At 38.3% G+C, this 19,064-nt stretch overlaps 1 protein-coding gene across 6 annotated transcripts in view; it reads right to left on the bottom strand.

Annotated features, from left to right (window-relative positions):
- The window catches only part of LTBP1 (latent transforming growth factor beta binding protein 1), a 181,009-nt gene that overhangs the window by 37,932 nt on the left and 124,013 nt on the right, over positions 1–19,064 (bottom strand). For all 6 annotated transcript variants that reach the window (XM_048937549.1, XM_048937545.1, XM_048937546.1 and 3 more), the window contains 7 exons: positions 17,341–17,466; positions 16,114–16,239; positions 15,277–15,399; positions 11,927–12,046; positions 7,690–7,812; positions 5,467–5,589; positions 1,290–1,412 (listed from right to left, as the gene is read on the bottom strand). In XM_048937549.1, the coding sequence (XP_048793506.1) occupies positions 1,290–1,412; positions 5,467–5,589; positions 7,690–7,812; positions 11,927–12,046; positions 15,277–15,399; positions 16,114–16,239; positions 17,341–17,466 (864 nt within the window). The remainder of the gene's footprint in view (positions 1–1,289; positions 1,413–5,466; positions 5,590–7,689; positions 7,813–11,926; positions 12,047–15,276; positions 15,400–16,113; positions 16,240–17,340; positions 17,467–19,064) is intronic.

Here is a 19,064-nt window from a genome sequence, read left to right as displayed (position 1 = left end):
TTCATCTCCAAACTCTGGTCAGCTCATCAGCATTCATTTTGAAACGCGAGTTCCCAAGAGCACGTTGCCAAGAGCAGTTGCATCAATTGCAAAATAGAGGTATATAATTTATGCATGCTCCTGCTAGATATTCTGCTTTTTCAATCTTTCAAGCGGTGCATTAGTCCTACTGGCCACAGGGTTGCAGTGAAAGCTCATATTTAGCTACCTATCTCTGACCCCTACATCCTTTTCAGTCAGTGTGCTTCAGAAGGAGATCCACTAAACTACCCATACGACCAAGATTCCTTCTTCAGTATGCACCTCACTATATTAAAATACAGGTTGGATGCTCATATCAAGTTTATCATGTGATCACTCTACCCTAGTGGCCTAATATCTTGGTCTTCTGCCATACCCCTAATCACTCCACTCAAATTCTGTTAATTTTTTTAATGTATTTTTTGTTATTACAGAATTCTGATAAGAACTGATTTCAGCCATTTAAGTTTTTTTTTCCATTTTACCACTGTTAAAACATTCTGAAGGTACTGAGAAAAAAAAAAATAAAATAAATCAGTTATTATATTAGTATGGCTAGTTCTACCCAGTCCACAATACAGGACAAGAAAATACATTCAAGATTTCCATTTTTGACTTGTAAGAGTCTGTTAGATCCTGTAACAGCTCAACTACAGAAAGAACATGCTACCAATTTCCAACTCTAGTATCACGCTTCCTGTCTCATAAAAATGGAAGTTTTTTGTAAAAGGGAATGCTGAGGCATGCCTAGGTGGTGTATCAACACAGTTAGGATTCTTCAGACCCAAAAGCTGAGAAGTACTTCTTCTGGGCTTGGCAATGTTGATTTAGCCTCAGGTAAAACATTCTCTTCCTTCTCATCCTCCACCAAGTGCTGCCAAATGTGTTAGGGATGAGTCATGTTTACCTAATGCGATTTCAAATGAGCTGTACTGCTCTGTTACAACATCAGTTCACAAATGCAGAAGATACCGTCAAATTAAATGCTCCTATCCTACATATATTTGGGATATTGCAGCACTGAATCTCTGTTAATTCTAGCAGAGGTTTTCTTTCAAGTTAGGAAGGCTGAAATTTAAGCTTCTTGAAATAATTTTTCAGTTTGTATTTAGAGACAATGGTATTAAGTGAAAAAATATGGAAATACTACCAATCACAAATAAAAATAATTTATCCTCATTATCATGATTGATGACCATCACAAATTACGATTTTAGACTTGCACATTTATAAAAATGACCCAATTATTTTTAACAGCTATTTCCTACCTTGACATCCCCTATTGGCTACCTCCTGGAAGCCATCTAGACAAGAGCATTTGTAAGATCCGTCGGTATTCACGCAGTTTCCTCCAAGGCAAATATCGCCGTCTTGAAGGCATTCATCAATATCTGAAATAAAAATGTAACCGAGTGATTAGATGACACAAAAGCTGATGAAGCTTTTAAGTGATACTTATCAACTTGAAGCTACAGTGTCCTTTCATAAGTGTGTGACAGAATGCCCTTTCAGTTTCTTGCATCATACTGTCAAACTGCTTTATTTCTAGAAAGCTTTAAAATTTGAGTTTGTGACATTTCTTCTTACCAAGCACATCTAGTATGTGCCATCTGCATCACCAATAAAAACTATCATCAGTGACCGTTATATCAATCTCTCCATTACTTTAATAGTGACTGTGATGTTAGAGTACTACAAAAATCCAACCAGCTGTACGTTTAGAAGATAGATACAAAACATGGCTAGTGACGCAAACCCATATTTTGAAATACGTATCTTCAGACACAGTTAGACCAAAGATTGCTAAGCCTGAAGTGATCTGACTTGGATCTTGTCCACAGCACGTGCAAGCCCAGACATAGCTGGTGTGCCACACCAGACAAGATGTGCTTGTGGGGACTATTCAAGCAACAACCATGTGGACAGGTTTGTAGGACACAGGCCACACTATATGCAGTCAACATCCGTGTGTTAAACATGTTGCTCGACACACAGCAGGGCAAGTTCCAGGCTAGAAATTAGATACAAAGCAACCAAATATTTAAAGAACAAGATACTAGGCATTGTCTCCACCAAAAGTCTTTTCTTTTCATTCAGGAAATGGAGTGCAGGTACAGCATTAACTCAGAAAGCACCTACATTCCAGTGATATTCTACTTCTGGTTTTTAAAAGCAAACAGAAAATAAGAGAACAAAAGAAACGTAAGTAACTTCCTTCTGCCTCCACAGTTCTTTATCTTGTAATTCATTGAGCCTATTGCTATGGCAGGACAGATAATTTCCATTGAAAAACTCCACAAAGTTTGTCCATTGCCTTGGAATATTCTTAAGTTTTTAACCACAAATTTGATCTGAATAGATTTGTAACTTTTTTATGCATTGCAGGAATAATAATTCTAATTAAAAAAAAAAGGGGGGGGGGAGGGATAGACTTAACCTCATTTCTGCACATTAGAATGTGCAGAATGTGTACAATTACTAACTGTTAATTACTGAGTAATTACTAGTTACTCATTTACATACTTGGGATTTAATCTATTTGATTAAAATAAGGAAAAGTAGTAGCTTTCTTGCATAAAAGATTGTTATGGCAGATAAAATTGCACTTAATGCTGACAAACTCACAACCTTTTGATAACCACATGTTTTGTAATCATTTTCAAATAAGAAATAAATTGTGGTTTATTTAAAAAAACAGCAATTAATTTTGACTGGGAGCCTGAAAAAAAACTAACGACTCCCCTGCGCCGAGTTAATGCCAAGTCTCACAACAAGAAAGCATTTTCTGCCAAATTCAGTCAAAACTCATTATTTTCTGTATAGGATGCAAATCTCTTGTTCTCTGATGGAACAGAATGGGCAGCAAACACAGGAGTGGGTACTCTTGTGATTACTGCCCAAGGATCTCAAGGAAAAGCAGAGACAGTAACTAATGCTTGAAATGTTCAGTGCTTTTTATCATCTTTCACAGGTGCATGTCTAGAGCATTTTGGCTAGCAAAATCTTTGAAAGCTGCTGGGAAAACTTGAGCCTCAACTGCTTTAGACAAGCTCTCTTCCAGTCTGTATGTAACTTCAGCTGATGCATGTAAGTATTTCTTAAGCTGAGGAAGAACAAGAAAAGTGCTCTTACAGCATATAAAACGGTTACACAAAGCATTGTTATAGAGAGTAGAACTAGCACTGTCTTTTCAAAGACAGTTTCCAAGTTGCAAAAAGAGTCAGCAGTATCACATGCTTCCAAAAGTAGTGAAGGGATATAATGCAAACATAGAATTTCTTCAAGAAGTTAACAGATTTTGAGCACAACTTTTAATATGAAAATCTTCAGTGAACAAATAGCCTCCGCAGATATTAACAGATAGACTTGATTGCACAGTCTTGTGAATGAGACAAAGTCTCCAGACTAAGAGAACAGCTTTACTCATTTTTCCTGTGTGATCCAATTCCTCCTCTTTTGCCTTAAGAGCTAATATAATTATTTTTTTCCTGAAAATTGCCCTTGAATGGGAACAACAAAGAGATAAAGTATGGATCTCTCCTGACAGCCCATGGCACAGTGATGGAAAGCAGCAGAAGTTACCAGGACTGGTATGAAACACATCAAAACAGTCAGAGGAAATGTGATAGAAACTACAATGGATTTAAATTAACTTCTTTATTTCATTTGCTCTTTCTCACTACAAGATGCTTTAACAAATGATTTTTAAGTTCACACTGTTAACAGCATTTACTAATACATCATTTTTCTCTGCAGACTTAATGGTTTGTAAGGCCTCTTGCTGAAGCAATCAAAATGCTTGAAACAGTTCTGCATCCCTCCCTTCCACCCTCTTCTCCCAATATGCTGAGACAAAAGAAAGAGAATTGTTTCTTTTTTGAGATAGGATAAAGAGATCTCTGGAATCTCATCTGCTGAAGCCTGTTGAGGGCAGCTTAGATGAGTATCTGTCAGGAATAACAGAGCCTGTTTTCATTGGGAGGCAGGCTGGACCAGTGATTCGTTTAACCACACTCTTTTTTGGCTCTTGATACAGCACTTCTACATCTGTCACAACTCTTGAATGTGTTGAAGCCAACAGGGAGCAACATTCTTTGACACAATTTTCCACTGCCATGCATCATCAGCTCACATTTCTTGAAGCTGATGCAAGCGATACTGGTAATTCATCAGGACCTCTGAGATCTTATGTTCTTCTATGACCAGACCCTCCAAACAGGTCAGTACTAAGGGTATCAATATACTGAAGAGATTAAAAGATATCCTCATTTCTTGTTGGTGAGAGCTTCAAGAGCTGCTGCCACTCATTAAACGTGGACAATCCCTCAACATCAGCACTTATAAGTCTAGTCTGACAGAAGCTTGCCTTGAGAAACAGGCCTGAATCAGCTCTGGGTGAAATGCTCTTATATCCTAATCAATGGAAGAAGAGTGTTCCTGATGTACTGCTCTGTATGGGGAAGTGGTAACTGCCTCCTAGATTCTGTGCGAACAATAACCTAACAGCAGAACACACAGTAGGTAGAGCAGCAGTAAGGAGCTGTCTCATTTCCTTGCTATTAGCAGCTACAAAAAGCACACCAGGGATTGAAAAATTATATATGCTAATACTACAACTATAGCAAGAGCTTAACAGAGTTCTTCCTCCTAAGGAGGGAGATAAGGAAGCAATGGAGGTAGAACTGTTTATGGAGCTCTTCAGCAAGAAATTTCACGTGCTCAGGGTCACCACGAGCACTGCAGCAAAAGGCTATACCTATTAATGATAATAATAAAATAACAAACCTGTTTGCTGATTACTGGACATTAAGCTGCCTGACTTGAGAGAAAATAGAATGTGGCTGTTTTCTATAACTTAGCATTTCCTTTCTCCCTACTTGCCTAACATCTTTCACTTCTTGTTTTTAAAAGCATAGCACACAGATTCCCTTCTGAGACAGTGAAAGTTGTGAGCACCAGCAGATCCCTCTGGAGCACATCTGAAACTGTGCATTTCTCTTGCAATTGCACATGTGGGATTGCAGTGACTGGCTACAGGTTCCCAAAACCAACTGAAGAATTTTTCACTTAGCAGGCCCCCACGTGAACAGTGTCTGCTGGCAGAAGCTTTTGTAACAGAGAATCTAACACAGACCTCTGCATAAGCAACAAGATATGAAAAAGGTGAATTGTTTTTGGTATCAGTGCCAACTGCTCTTCTAGCCTTAGTGTTGGCAACACACATACTGATTTCTTGTATGCGGAAAGATTACAGAAACTGTTTCTAAGAAACCATAAATAGGTACCTGTGTAGATGTGAACTGTTAAATAGTTGACAGTGAAGTATCAAGAAGAAAAGAAGCGATGTATTTTTCTGTCCCATTCACAGAAGAGTTCATGCCTATGGCTGAAATACTCAGGATCTTTTTGGAAAAATGAATCAATAGCTTATGTCCACGAGCTTACCTTCACACTGATCTCCAGTAGCAGACAGCACGTAACCTTGGCTACAAACACATCTGAAAGACCCTTCTGTGTTCCTGCAGCGTCCATTGACACACAGTGATCTGTGCTGGCATTCATCTATATCTGTAGCAGAAGAGACAGGGATGACATGACACATCAAAAATACAGATTACTGAGCAAATAGTGAAAAAACATCTCTGAACAAAATAGCAAAGCACGGTGTTATTAGCAAGTATTGCTTCTCTTGATTTTATTTACAAATGCAGCAGACAATACGTTGCATAAAAATATACAAAACTGCAGATGGAACATTTCCCTCGAGGTGACTGCATTCGGTATTCTCTCCCGTAGCGTCATTATATCCCACAGTGGACATGCAAATACACACAGACTCACAAGCACACACAGACATACTGCTTGAGAGCCACTTTTGTTTCTCTCCTCTCTGGCAAAGGTAACAAGCCAACTGCTCCAATGAGTCAGCAAAACCCACAAAATACTTTCCAGCCAGCTCACCACCTTTTAACAGGGTGTGGTTTTAAGATGCACACTGACAGGCCATTCCCCTGTTAACTTGTACGTTGAGGCTCCTTTAAATACTTGCCTTGTAACAGTATTAATCCTCCAAGTATGGGGAAATGTCTCTTTGCTTCCACAACCACTGCTAATCCCTCAGTGCTTCAAGTTCTCATAATGTGGGGTCAGCCTGGGTTACCAAATGGACTTGAACACTAAGTTTAAATTTTCCTATGGAAAAGTCAAAACAGTGGAGGAGAGCAGCACTCTGAATTTAGAACTTACCACGTGTTCTGCATAAGCTAGGAACTGCTTTTCCCTCTCTCATTTATAATTACAATTTCTTAACTAATGTTTTAAATTTATATGACAGGTTGTTAGTCACTTCTAGGATTTAGGCACGGGTGCCCGTTGTTCTGAGAATATTCTATAATGCAAACAGGAGAAAGTTACTCAGAAGTTTTTCTGGTCTCTGTTATGGCTACACAGCCTGATCGCTTTCTTGGGTCGTGGTCCCCTGCAACCAGAGAAGTTTTGAATTTAAGGATCACTGAATTCTGTGGGGCTGCATGAAGCATCTGGGTGCACGTACAGGCCCTGACTTGAGAAGGGTGCACTTTAAGAAGAGCTGTCTGCACATGCCAGTGTAGCTTGGCAAGGGCTCTTTTCCATGAAAGGCTCAGAGGAAGCAGTCAAACTTTGTCTACATACTTTCCCCAAGACCGGTCTGCTCTGTGTCCTGGACAGCACATTTAACTCACTCACGCCATTTAACATTCAGTGTGTTTTGTTTCAAATTTCCTGACAAAGTCAAATGAGTGATTATTCAGTTCTATTGTATTATTGTAGCACCCAGAAGTCCGAATGTGTTTGGTGCTATACACAGACACTTGCGTAAAGGGAAAAAGAAAAAAAAGGAAAAGAAAAAACAATCGACAAGAAACTTGGATTTCTGTGTGCTTCCACAGCTTCTCTGAGACATTCTCTCAGATTTTCGCTTTTGGTGGAGAGGTTGCTAGAGTCCTAATGCCTGCTCAAGGAGGAAAGGGATATTCATGGTTAATATATGTAGTCGATATTCGCTCTCAGACTGCTCAGCTCTGACATCAGACCTAATTTTGATCCACCAGAGCAGCCGTGGCAGGAATGTCATATGTGGAAGAAATGCAGGACCTAACACTCTGAGGTGCAGGTACAGCTCTTGGAAATATTACACCACAGTCCCTCTAAGCATGCTGCTCAAAAAGCAGTGATAGCAAAGCAGGCGTCAGCTCAGCATTTAATTGACACACTTTGGGTTCTAAGCCTGGGTTTTTGATTTCACTCCCTGACATTTAAAAAAAAAAAAAAGTAAAGAAAAGCAAATAAGCAAATCCTACACTAAAAGTTTAAGGCAGCAAAAGCAACAGTCCCCAAATCTCCAAAATGACAGAAATGTCAAGCATTTTGCAGGAACTCCAAACAAGCAATATAAATATTACTAAACATTGCTGATCTGCTTTATAACCCCAGATGTTTTATAAGAAATCACAAAAAACACAGTGTGACCACAGAAGTCATAAAATGGAAATCCACATTCTTCTTACATGCTTGGTTATGCAGTCTCTGTGTGATACATTTGTTGTGTCTCCATTAAGAGGAATGCCATTAGATGAAACATTATTGAAAAAGTGCCACTTTATGAATTTCGATCATATTCCTTCCTACCTTCACACTGATCCTCTGATGCAGAGAGTTTGAAACCTTGGCCACAAATACATCTGAAAGACCCCTCAATATTTTCACAATGTCCATTTGCACAGAGATTGCCATACTGACATTCGTTTATATCTGTGAATATAAAGAAAGCAAAAATATATTGTTAACTTGAAAATACAACCATCTCTCAGATAGGCTTGGGAACTTACTCAACTTCTGTCAGACTTGAGTTGGCCAGTGCTCAAACACAAGTATGCTCACAGGCCACATGATCAAAACACCACTTTCATCCTAGTACTGCAGTTGAGAAATTTTTTTTCCCCCCAATGTGTTTTGTACTATGAATGATGTGCTAATGTCATTCTTACCTAACTGAAGTTACTTTTACCCATGATTTTCCTCACAGTGTCTTAAACTACAGTGACAGTAGTGCAGAGAAGAGGTCAACAAGTGCTGGTACTTTCTTGCATTCCATAGATGCACTCTTAGGAAGCATACATGGCTATGATAAAAGCACTGGCAGCTGCCAATAGCTTCTAACAGTTATTGCTAATCTTTTTGCTATTGCAAGGAACAGTCCAGCAAAATCCCTTGCAGATGTAGGTCAAGCTGACAGGTCTGTGTTTGAAGCCGTTCTCTCTTAAGCTATTTTTAAAATGTGCTCAGAGCCCCCCTACCTGCTGCTGCCTCTCTGCTTGTTCACCTGGTGTTAATATACTGAGGAAAGTACAGAACTCAACCACGTTTCCTGCTGTTGAGTTTTTTGCTGTCTTTTAAAGCTAGGGCAATTAATGTGCAGGAGTTCTCTAGTGTGTAACACAACTGTACACAAAACCCGTGCATGCGAGACAGTACCAGACAATGTTTTTCAAAAGCATTTAAGGGAGCTAGGTTCTAAAGGATGTAACTAACACTGAGGAATTTCAAGGGAATTTCTGCATCTTCAAGCAGACCCCTCTGTAAGGGTAGTCTGTCTTAACAGGCTCTATATAGCAATCCTAATGAGCTAGGCCTTTGTAACAAAAGTTTTAAACTCCTTTCTTTACAGGGGGACTTTTTTTCCCCTCAGCGTTAACTCAGTAGACCACTCTCTGCAGTCAACATGAAAATTGCTACATCACTTAAACATTTTCAGAAATTCTTTCTGAATGCAGTTTGTATAAGGAATAAACAATAAAGCACAAAGATAAACAAACCCAGCCAGAATTCATTCAGTATTCTAAACTGATCAGTCCTTTTTTTCCTAGGGATAGCTTTCACTTCAATGCTTATTTATTTTGAGGGTTTACTTAACAGCAAGCAGGTGTCTCTGTTTCTATGGAAAAAGCTGTCTTTTACAGCTTTACTGATGCAGAAAAAAATTAAATCTCATTTGCTTTTATATGTCAGAAATCATATTACCCTCAAACATATCTTTTGACAACACAAAGCATAGAAAATCTGCTAAAATGAAGTAAAATCACTGATTATTTGAGAGACTTAAGCTATTTAGGCAGCTGAAGCCGAGGGAGAGCAGAAAAAAGATAAAAAGTTTGAATTCATCATCATAGCTTTTATTAGTTACTGTGAATTTCTTCAGAAACTACTTTGCTCAGATTTATTTGTTATTCGTGGCTCTTCACATGGTACTGCACATTTGGAACTCTGACAATGCCCACCTGTCCTCAGAGACAAAGGAAATCACTATTGCTACCTGTATTTCAAATCATCTGTATTTCTTTTTTCCCCACTCACTTGAGCCTTTGTAATACCTTGTCTTGTCTACTTAGCCAGACAGCAACAACAGCATAGGTTCACACGTCTTCTGCTATGGCAGATCTAGTAGGCAGTCTTAGTTCTGCAAGATGAATTTTTGAAATTCCTAACTGTTTCAAAATGATCTCACTGAACAAAATTCAAACTTTGTAATGACTTGATCGCGGGACTTGAAGTTTTACTAAGGAATTTTGTTGATGACAGTACATTAGTAAAAGCTGTTCACTCCCTCAAGAGCAGAGAAGCCCTGCAGAGAGCTATTTACGCCTTGGAGAACTGAGCAACTACCTGAATGGAGTTGAACAAGAGCAAGTGCTGGATCCTGCCCCTGGGACCAGACAACCCTTGATATAATAAGCTGAAGAGCAGCCCTGCAGAAAGGGATCTGAGGATTCTAGCTGTGGCAAGTTGAACATGAGTCAGCAGTGTGCCCTGTCAGCCCAAAGGGCCAACCACATTCTGGGGTTTCTTGACTAAAAGATCAAGAGACTTCCCCACAAAGCCTGAAACAGAAAAGCCAGAAACAGAACCTAAATCTGAGATGAAGTTCAGAGCTGTAGGTGATTCTACTGAAGTCCCTTACAGCTGGGCCAGAAGTGGGTAGATTGGCTTCACTGACCTCTGTATTAGTTTTGAAAGTTTTTGGCCAGGTCTCTCATGCCATATGAGCAGAACATCTTATTTAACTATGTAGCTGCAAAATTCATCACAGTATTAACTATGAGGACGAAATGGTCTAAAAATTGTCATTTTTCTTCTTCCTCATTTATTCATAAACACACCATACGGTACTCTAGACTCTGGTAATATTCATTTTCATTACATATCATGATACATCACTTTATTTTGAAGTACAAATCTGGAGAGAAAATGATTAAAAAAAAAAACAACAACAGTAAATGCAAGTGAACTTTAAAAAATAATTCAAATAGTCCTTGTACAACAGAAATGCTTGACGCAGCCTAGGGAGGCAGGGTGTGCTTATTTTTTAATCTCACCCAATATATGAATCTCACATTGCATGGTCCCAGCTGAACTGCTGTTAATATATTCTACTCAAGACTGAAGTGAATTGATAGGCTTGCCTTTGTTAAACAACAGATATGTTCCTGGTTTTAAATCTTGGAAGGTTAAATTATAAATAGCATTAAAGAACTCTGGAATTGTTATGCTGTGCTTTCTAGGACACCAAGTGCTGGCAGAGGAATGAGCTGAGGCAAATAAATCAATATTAGCGAAACCAGCTCTGAGAAAAATCAGCAGAGCTTCAACTGATCTAAACTAACACTAGAAACAGCTACATTTATGGAACAATGGGCTCAAATACCCATCATAGATATCTTGGCAAATATTTTCCTTCACAGTGTATTTAAATGGTACCATATTGCAAAGCTCTAAGACAAACTATCCATGTTACATTTCCTAAAATGTATATATATAGCTCATCTCCAACATGATGTAAGTCTAGGACAAATAGAAAACTGATCACATCACTAATGACGTGAGATGTCTAGGCTTAGAACATACCACAAAACAAAGGAAAAAAGGGAGTTATAACAGAGTAATAAAAGGAAAAGAAGCATCTGCATCTGAGAACAAATACTTATTCCCTAAATGAGTAAGTTTGTTTGTAAATCAAGAATTCACATCACTCATTCTACTCCTACTAACCTGGTTAGTAAGAATGAAATAAGTGAAAGGTATGCCATCATATACTCAACTAGGCTATTTTCATGTAGGTATAGATACCATGCATATAGTGCACAGGGCAGATTGGACATCTTTCACAATTGAGTTCAACTCCAAGTTTCCAGCAGCAGCACAGGAAATGGCACATAAAACTGAAAGATTTTATTTCTTTTTGCAGAGTGCATACATTTATTCTCTTACCTCTACCTCAACTAGTTAAAATTCATTTGAAAAAAAAAAAAATCTAATAATTAGAACAAATAGACAAAAATATGTGAGAAATCCTCCTAAAAATCTAACTTAGAGTGAGACAAGCTGTTAAAAGATATGCTGAATCATACAAGATATGCTGGAAGTACGGATGATTAAGATAATAGTAACATGATTCACAAGCAAACTCTCATGCTTTATAGAAAAATCTGCCAGGCACAGTGATGTGTCAGAACTCTCTTGATTTTTCAGTTTGTTAAATACCTCCAAGCAATGACTTACTAGCATTTCACCAATAATAAATCCTTTACAGTTACGTATTTTTATTTCAGTAATTTTATTTTGTAATGACAATTGTATGGTTTGTAGTCTAGTCTTTCAATTTATCTGCATTAAAACAAGATTTCCTTATGTCTTCTGTGTCTGAGAAATCAGTCATTTCAAAAAATTGTATTTTCATTTATTATCTAATGAAATGGGTACAGGCATCACAATGCTGTCATCAGGTTTTAACATTTATGAAATAGAAAATACAGCATCACTGAACAAGAACCATAACCAGAGACAGAAACAGTATTAGTACTCAACATACCATGGCACTGTCCATTCCAGCCTCTGAATCCCACTCTACAGGGTATGCACTGGTAAGAGCCAGGAGCATTAATACACTGTGCATCCGGACAAGTAGTTGGGGTCATGCATTCATCAATGTCTTCAAAAGAGAATACAGAAGGAAATACCGGTCAAAACCATAACAGAACAGTGAATAATGAAGGTAATGTGGTTATCCTGACCGCATTAATTCTATACTCACAGATTTAAGGAGTCATGTACTTTCTATGAGATACCCAGGAAGGTACAAGTTGGAACAGACTTAGACCAGTGAAGAGGCATTGCCAAGACAGAAACTGGATCACAGTGCATGCAACAATCTGAATTCTCTATTATACTGCAATTCCTTGGTTAGGCCCTGCACAACACGCAGATCAGATTACCGGCTTAGATGGGAATTAATTCCTTTGTTTACATCAATCATCTAATCACTGAACTGTCTTGAGGTACCTCCTATCATCAGTCTCAGGAAACTCTGGAAGTGCACTGGAATGACAAACTGTAACTGGCTTTGCAAAGCAAAAAAAGTAATCTGGCACTCCTAGTTTACTCATGACAAAGCAAGAGATAGGTTCTGAAAAACTCAAGTATTTGTGGCTAAGCTCTAAGCAACTACTAATAACTTCTTATCCTGCACCACAGAAACCCACAGTACACGAAGCGTATGCAATCTAATAGACTGCTTGCAAACATTGACATTCAAAGACATGTTGCTGTCCAGAGACCAATGGCTAGATCCTCCAATTTAAATTACGTGCGCAGCCTCAATCCAGCCTGCTCCATATCTGAGTATTACTTTATGACATGGTTTAATTATACAGCAGTATTTTTTCCTACAGAATACTTGCTTTGCTCGTTGCAAAGAACTAATGAAATTCACACAGTATAAGTTATCTCTAACTCAAGCTCCCTAAGCACCTGTCCTTTCCCTGCTCCAAGCTTTATACCTGTTGCACCTCCTGCAATTAAGGACCGCTGCTCCCACCACAGATAGTGCAAGGGTGGCAATTTACACCAAGTTCTTGGAAGAAGCTCACAGAGGAAAAATTGCCTCCAACACCTGTACCTTAATTGGACAATGCTCCAACCTCTAGAGAATTTGACATTCTGCCTCCAAAGTAGTCACTGATTGTGTACAAATCACATTTTTTCATAGAATCACAACTGTGCAACAGAGTACTTTCTCATAAAAACAGCAACAGGCCTCTTAAACCTCTAAGTTTCAGACCTGCAAATGCTTCTCGGTGAAACACCTGTGAGATTTTAATTAACAAACTACCTTCCTCTGAAACCCGCTCTCAGAACTGCCTGGACCACATTCAGCTTCAGAACACGTAACATGAATAATGTATTTGGTACAGAATTTTTCTGCCAAAATAAAGTCTAAATGTTGCAAAGCTTTACAAAAATCACAAGATTTTCATAGAATCATAAAGGTTGGAAAAGACTTTAAGATTGTCTAGTCTATCTGTCCATCTACCAGCAATACTGCCCCAGGTGTGGTCTCACCTCTATGCTTCTTATAGGAAACTCACTTGTTTGCAGTGATGTTCCACTATGCCTTTAACACTACTCCATGAACAAGGAGCTCAGCAAGAAGAACGTACACGCAATCTGTATGTCTCCCCAGCTGGGCCCACAACACTGTGTGTGCATATAGCTTGAAGACAGAATTAAGATAGGGCAAGTAAGCGTAAACAAACTGCATGTATTACGTGCAGCTTAGGGATATTTGCTTTTATTTTTGAAGTGACAAGGAGGTAGAAAGGAGTTATTTGTGGAATTTGAAATTTGTTGGTAGGCTGACTATAATGTGTAGGTGTAATGGCACGGCAAAATGATTCTCTGAATGTGTCATTTCCTTGGTTCGATGGATTTAGTGTAGGAGGGATTTTCCCCAAAATAACCTTAAATAACTTTCAGCAGAAAACTTCATTTTGGAGACTACATATCATTACACCACCACACTACTTAAAATACAAGTTAATAAGAAATTTAATGCGCCGTGATATTCTGATTTTTTAGTCTATTTTAGTCACAGAGATTCCCTACTGACAGAGAAGATTTGGAAAAATAGTTTTAAGAGCAGTGTGTGAAGTTTTATTAAATAGGAAAAAAACCTATCTGAATAGAAAAAGGAATGTCTTAGTAATGCTCAGAGCAGCAAATATGTCTCCAGCAACTTTATGTTGCTTATCTGCTAGGCAACCTAATATGTTAAAAATTTTACTGTCACAGGTAATTTAGAATAAAGGATGAACAAAAGCTACATTAAAATAAAACAGCTGTCCGTGGATTTTAGTTCACAGTTTGTACTGAAAATGAAAAGAAAGGGGAAAAAAAGAACAAGAAAAAATGCAAAAATGTCACAGTGGAAATAACGCAAAGTTCAGACGTCCTAGGATCTCCTGCAACATGAAATATCTGCTAGATACATATTTCCAAACTAATAAAAAATATAGTCACCTTATCACTTGTTACCCAATCTGTTTGGAAACAAGAACTTTTATAGTTAGAGGATTCCATGGCAAGTGCTGCCAAAATAACTGTGCTGAGATGAAACAGTATAAGCTGTTCCAGATTTTGTCCACACTGGGGGAATTCCTTTGCAGCATCTTACATCTAGATAAGAGGAATTGAACTGCAGTTACAGACATCAAATAACTGAAAACGTTTCTTGCTTAACCTTGCTCCCTCTGAGAATTCTCCCTTTGCAGATCATGTCTCAGTGCTAAACCTCCCTTGAGCAGCAGGCAGTCGTAATCTTTTCAAACAGCAGTAACATTTGGAACTTGCTGTGATATGAATAAATTGTAACTTAACTTAATTGTCCAGGACATATTGCAAGATAAAACAATCAATGCCCTTTTGAACATTCTGTCATTTTTAGCTGCTGCACAAGGGGGAATTAAATGACCTGAAGGCAAACTAAATGTGAGAGAAATCCAGCAGTAAGTCTAAGGTAAAGAAATTACCCATGAAAGTAAGCACAGAGTAGAATGGGAGAAAAGAACTCCGAACACAAATAGATGTAATGCTACTGTGCCAAGACATATGAAAACAAACAGCAAATGAACGTTGAAATGAATTAAAGAAGATATCAGGTAAAAAAATTAACAAACATGCAAAAGTCTCTGTGGAGTTATTTTAGTATTTCTACACAATCTCCTCCTTTCTTTTAAAAAAAAAGGTAGATGTAAGGTTTGCTATTGAAATCAGAAACAGCAGTCAGTAGGGAAACAGACAACATGAATAAATGCCTCCTCATATTGCATTTGTTTGGCTTGGCAACCATTACTTTGTTACTACTGGTGAAGAGTCCAAACTTACCTTCACATTCACCTCTCCTGTTCATCTGGTACCCACTGTCACAATATTCACATCTATACGAGCCAACAGTATTTATACAGAAACCTTCCCCACAAGTATGAGGTCGTGAACATTCATCAAAATCTGCAGAAATGAAAAAAAGATGTTAAGACAAACTCTGCTCCACCATGAAGTAAACAAATGCTCGCATCATCCCTAAACTCCTCTCTAAGTAAACATTAGTAAATAAGGTTAGATTTTCAAACTGTTTGCAGGTCACAGCCCTAAAATCCTTTTTATTGAGCAGTTTTGTCTTTATCTCGTTGCTTGTAATTGAAGAGAGAATAAGTTCTAGAAACAGTCAGGTGGTAGGAAGAAGGTAGTGATCAACTCTGTGATTGCAAACACATTACTTGCCACTGGGTGCATCTTGTGCTCAAGGCAGCACTAACCTAAGGAAGATCACAGCACCTTCATCTGCTTCTGTTACTCTGCAGCATCCTTGGATGTTTGCAGTTAACGTCCAGAAATATGGTTTGTTACAACTGCTACTGACTGAAAGAGTTGGGAATATTTTTATTTCCCATCACATAAGGTGTTTGTACTAAATGGTAGTTTTCCTAAATAAATATGATACTGAATGTTTTTTTGTCTTTTTTCCAACAACAGATCAGTAGGACAACTCACCCAAATACCCTCCACAATACCTAGTGAGAGACAGTTAAAAATACTTCCTGACATCAGCCCAATACCAATGTCATCGAGGAAAAAATGCAAAAGGAGATTTCAGGGAGGTTGAGATAAGTTTCCCAATTCTTTTTTTTTTTTTTTTTTTTTGTAGAGGAGAGCAGCAATTACCAACGCAGTCAGTTCCATCTTCACTGGCCATGAATCCAGCTTGGCAAATGCATAGGAAACTTCCCTCAGTATTTTCACAGCGTCCAAGGGAACAGAGATGAGGTGTCTGATTACACTCATTAATATCTATAAAAGAAATCATAATATAAGACTGCAGAATAACATAGTTGTGATTCAGTCAATGCTCACGTGACGCTTTTGAAAAGACTGTCCTGTAATTTTTGTAACTATTTGAAAAGATGCACTGAACGGTTTTGGTTGGAAAAAACTACTCTTATTGGCTTAGACTATATGACTTCAGGCATTGGCCTGAAGAACGTGACATGATTACTATTCAAATCACTGCACTGAGTGTAAGCGGACACAGAACATAAATACAATTCAGATGAAATGGAAGGATTTTAAGTTGCCATTTGGCTACATGTGTGCATGCAGATTATTCTTTAAATATGATAGTTGCACGTGATAGTATGTGTATCACTGTGAAGATACTGGATTTCTGGTAGCATGAAAAACTGATGGTATACAATCTGGAAATATGATATAATTAAGCCTTCCTGATCCAAGTTACAGAGAAACCAGCATTCTCTAAAAGGAGGAAAGATATCGATTCAGCTGCTTCCAAATCTGAAATGGCTCATTCAGAGCCAGCCTAGACTACTCCTCATTCTCATCAGAGCTCCCTGTTCCACAATTTAGTAGCTTTGAGGGGACAAAGAGCTCACTTACAGATCTGTTAATGTGCTTCTGGGATGCCTACAGTATTCCTTCTCTTTTTCTGCAAGTGATTGGAAAGGAAAGGCCTAACAAAATGACTGGATTTAGTCCAGATGCAAAAGCTGGTTGTTTGTCAAATCATTCTGAGAAACAGGCACTACTTTGGCTGCTCCTTCTCTGAACAGAAGTGTGTTTTTTCCAAGCAGTTTGGCAATTTTAGATACTTTGATTCCAAACTGAGAAGAGATGGTCTGTCTCATCTCACAAAGGAAAGTCTTTCATTCAACTTTAATTAAATTTACATTCAGTTCTGAGTGGTGAAAAGCTGTATCAGAGACAAGCTGGGAAACTTCATTTGACATACAAGAACTAGTTTCTGTGTAGTTAGGAAGCATTTGGTAGAGGAAGCAGCTCTTGACTGCTCTATAGCAAATCCCTCCTGATTAGACTCTACATTTCAAACATTTCATAACACAATTATTTCAGATCTTTGAAAGCATCCATTCATACCAGAGCATTTTGTCTGCTGATCATTAAGTCTATATCCCTCGTAGCAGATGCAGGTGTATCCCACAGGCAAATTAATGCAGTGTCCTGCTCCACAGATATCAGGATTAACTGTACACTCGTTGATTTCTAAGCAAAGAAAACAAAACTTCAAATTATACTCTCCCAGCAAGTTGCTTAAATGCATAATATTCTGTAATCCAAGAAAAAACTTGGGCCTGAAAGCAACTGCAAATCAACCTTTTGAGTCCTGAGCTTCAGTAATAGGTAATTTATCTGGTAGATAAAGAAAACATCCAGGCTTTTCCTAATGACATCTTTTCATATCTCATCCAAGATCTATAAATGGAAACAAAAACACACTACAAGAATATAAGAAAAAGATATACAATTTAATCTTTATAGAAAAGATTAAGAAAATACGCATGGTGGGTTTCCGATTTTTTTTTCTTTTTTTCCCTTACAGAATATAATACATCTGTTACCAGCTTGGATGTCTTTGTAAGATAAGGATATACAGTAAAGGGCAGCACTGGATGCTCAAAGAGTTGTTTCAGAAATTCTCTGAGTATGCATGTTACTGCAAAGAATACTAATTAATATATCTGGATGTATATTTAGTTAAGGTTATATATGAAATGGTAACTTCTAAGAAATTATATTCTTAGAAGTTATAATTTATGAAAGAAGGATAACAGAAAAAACACTAATATATATCTACAAGGTTAACTATAGAATGCACAACATACTGCACGAAGGAAAATTCTAGAATTCTCCATAAGTCCTAGTGGGTTAAACCAACCATCAGACAACTAGAATCAGTTACTCCAAATGCAAGCATGTAGGTCTCTCCAAAAGTAATGCCTCCTATTTATTTCTGTGGAAACTATAACAGATACAAAGAGCACAATAACACAGTCTGATAGAGCACAGCTGTGGCTATAAAATACTCCTTTTCACACAGACACCACCATTAGCCATGCATTTTCACCAGCAGTGATCAAGAGCCCACATGCTGCACTCAAAAGTCTGAACCAGTGGAGATGACCCACTGTTCACAACCACTATGATAACACAGTTTCCAGGAAAACATTGCCCACACAGTCCATCTTTCTTTGGCCCAAGCAGATGGAAGTCAGAACGTGCCAAACCCTGACTATGAGGTGGGTGTGGTAGGACAGGCCAGTAAATATAGGCAATGTGCTCCACTGTTTTCTAGCTGATATGAGGCCTGGAGTTATTGTGCTGTAGAAGAAAGGTGTCTTCTTCTCTGGTCTGACTTTACAAGTTTGAGTCTTCATCTTATCACAAGGCAGTGGTCAGAATTATTTGTCCAGGTTCCAGGAAACCTAGAAGAATTACCCCTTTCCTATCCCAAAAGACAGTGGGCATCACTTTACATGCTGAGGGTTGCCTCTGGAACTTTTTCTTCAATGGGGAATTCACATGTCACTACTCCACAGAGTCACAGCGGTGATATCATGTCTTGCCACTGGTAACGATGCGATCGATCCAGGAAACTGTCACCTTCAGCCTTGGTTCAGTAGGTCCTGACAAATTTGAATTTGAATACGGTGTTCTTTCTGTTCCTGTGTAAGCATTGGTGGGACCCACTTGGTGCAAGCTTTGCAATATTCCAATGTTGCCACCATTGTTTCCAATGCACTGAAGCTGATGTTCAGCTCCATACACAATTCCCAGATCATAATCCGCCAAGTTGCAACAAT

Source organism: Lagopus muta, chromosome 2, assembly GCF_023343835.1.
Source record: "Lagopus muta isolate bLagMut1 chromosome 2, bLagMut1 primary, whole genome shotgun sequence".
Taxonomy (NCBI): domain Eukaryota; kingdom Metazoa; phylum Chordata; class Aves; order Galliformes; family Phasianidae; genus Lagopus; species Lagopus muta.
Note: the sequence above shows the minus strand (reverse complement) of the source record. Positions and strands in the feature narration are given on the sequence as shown.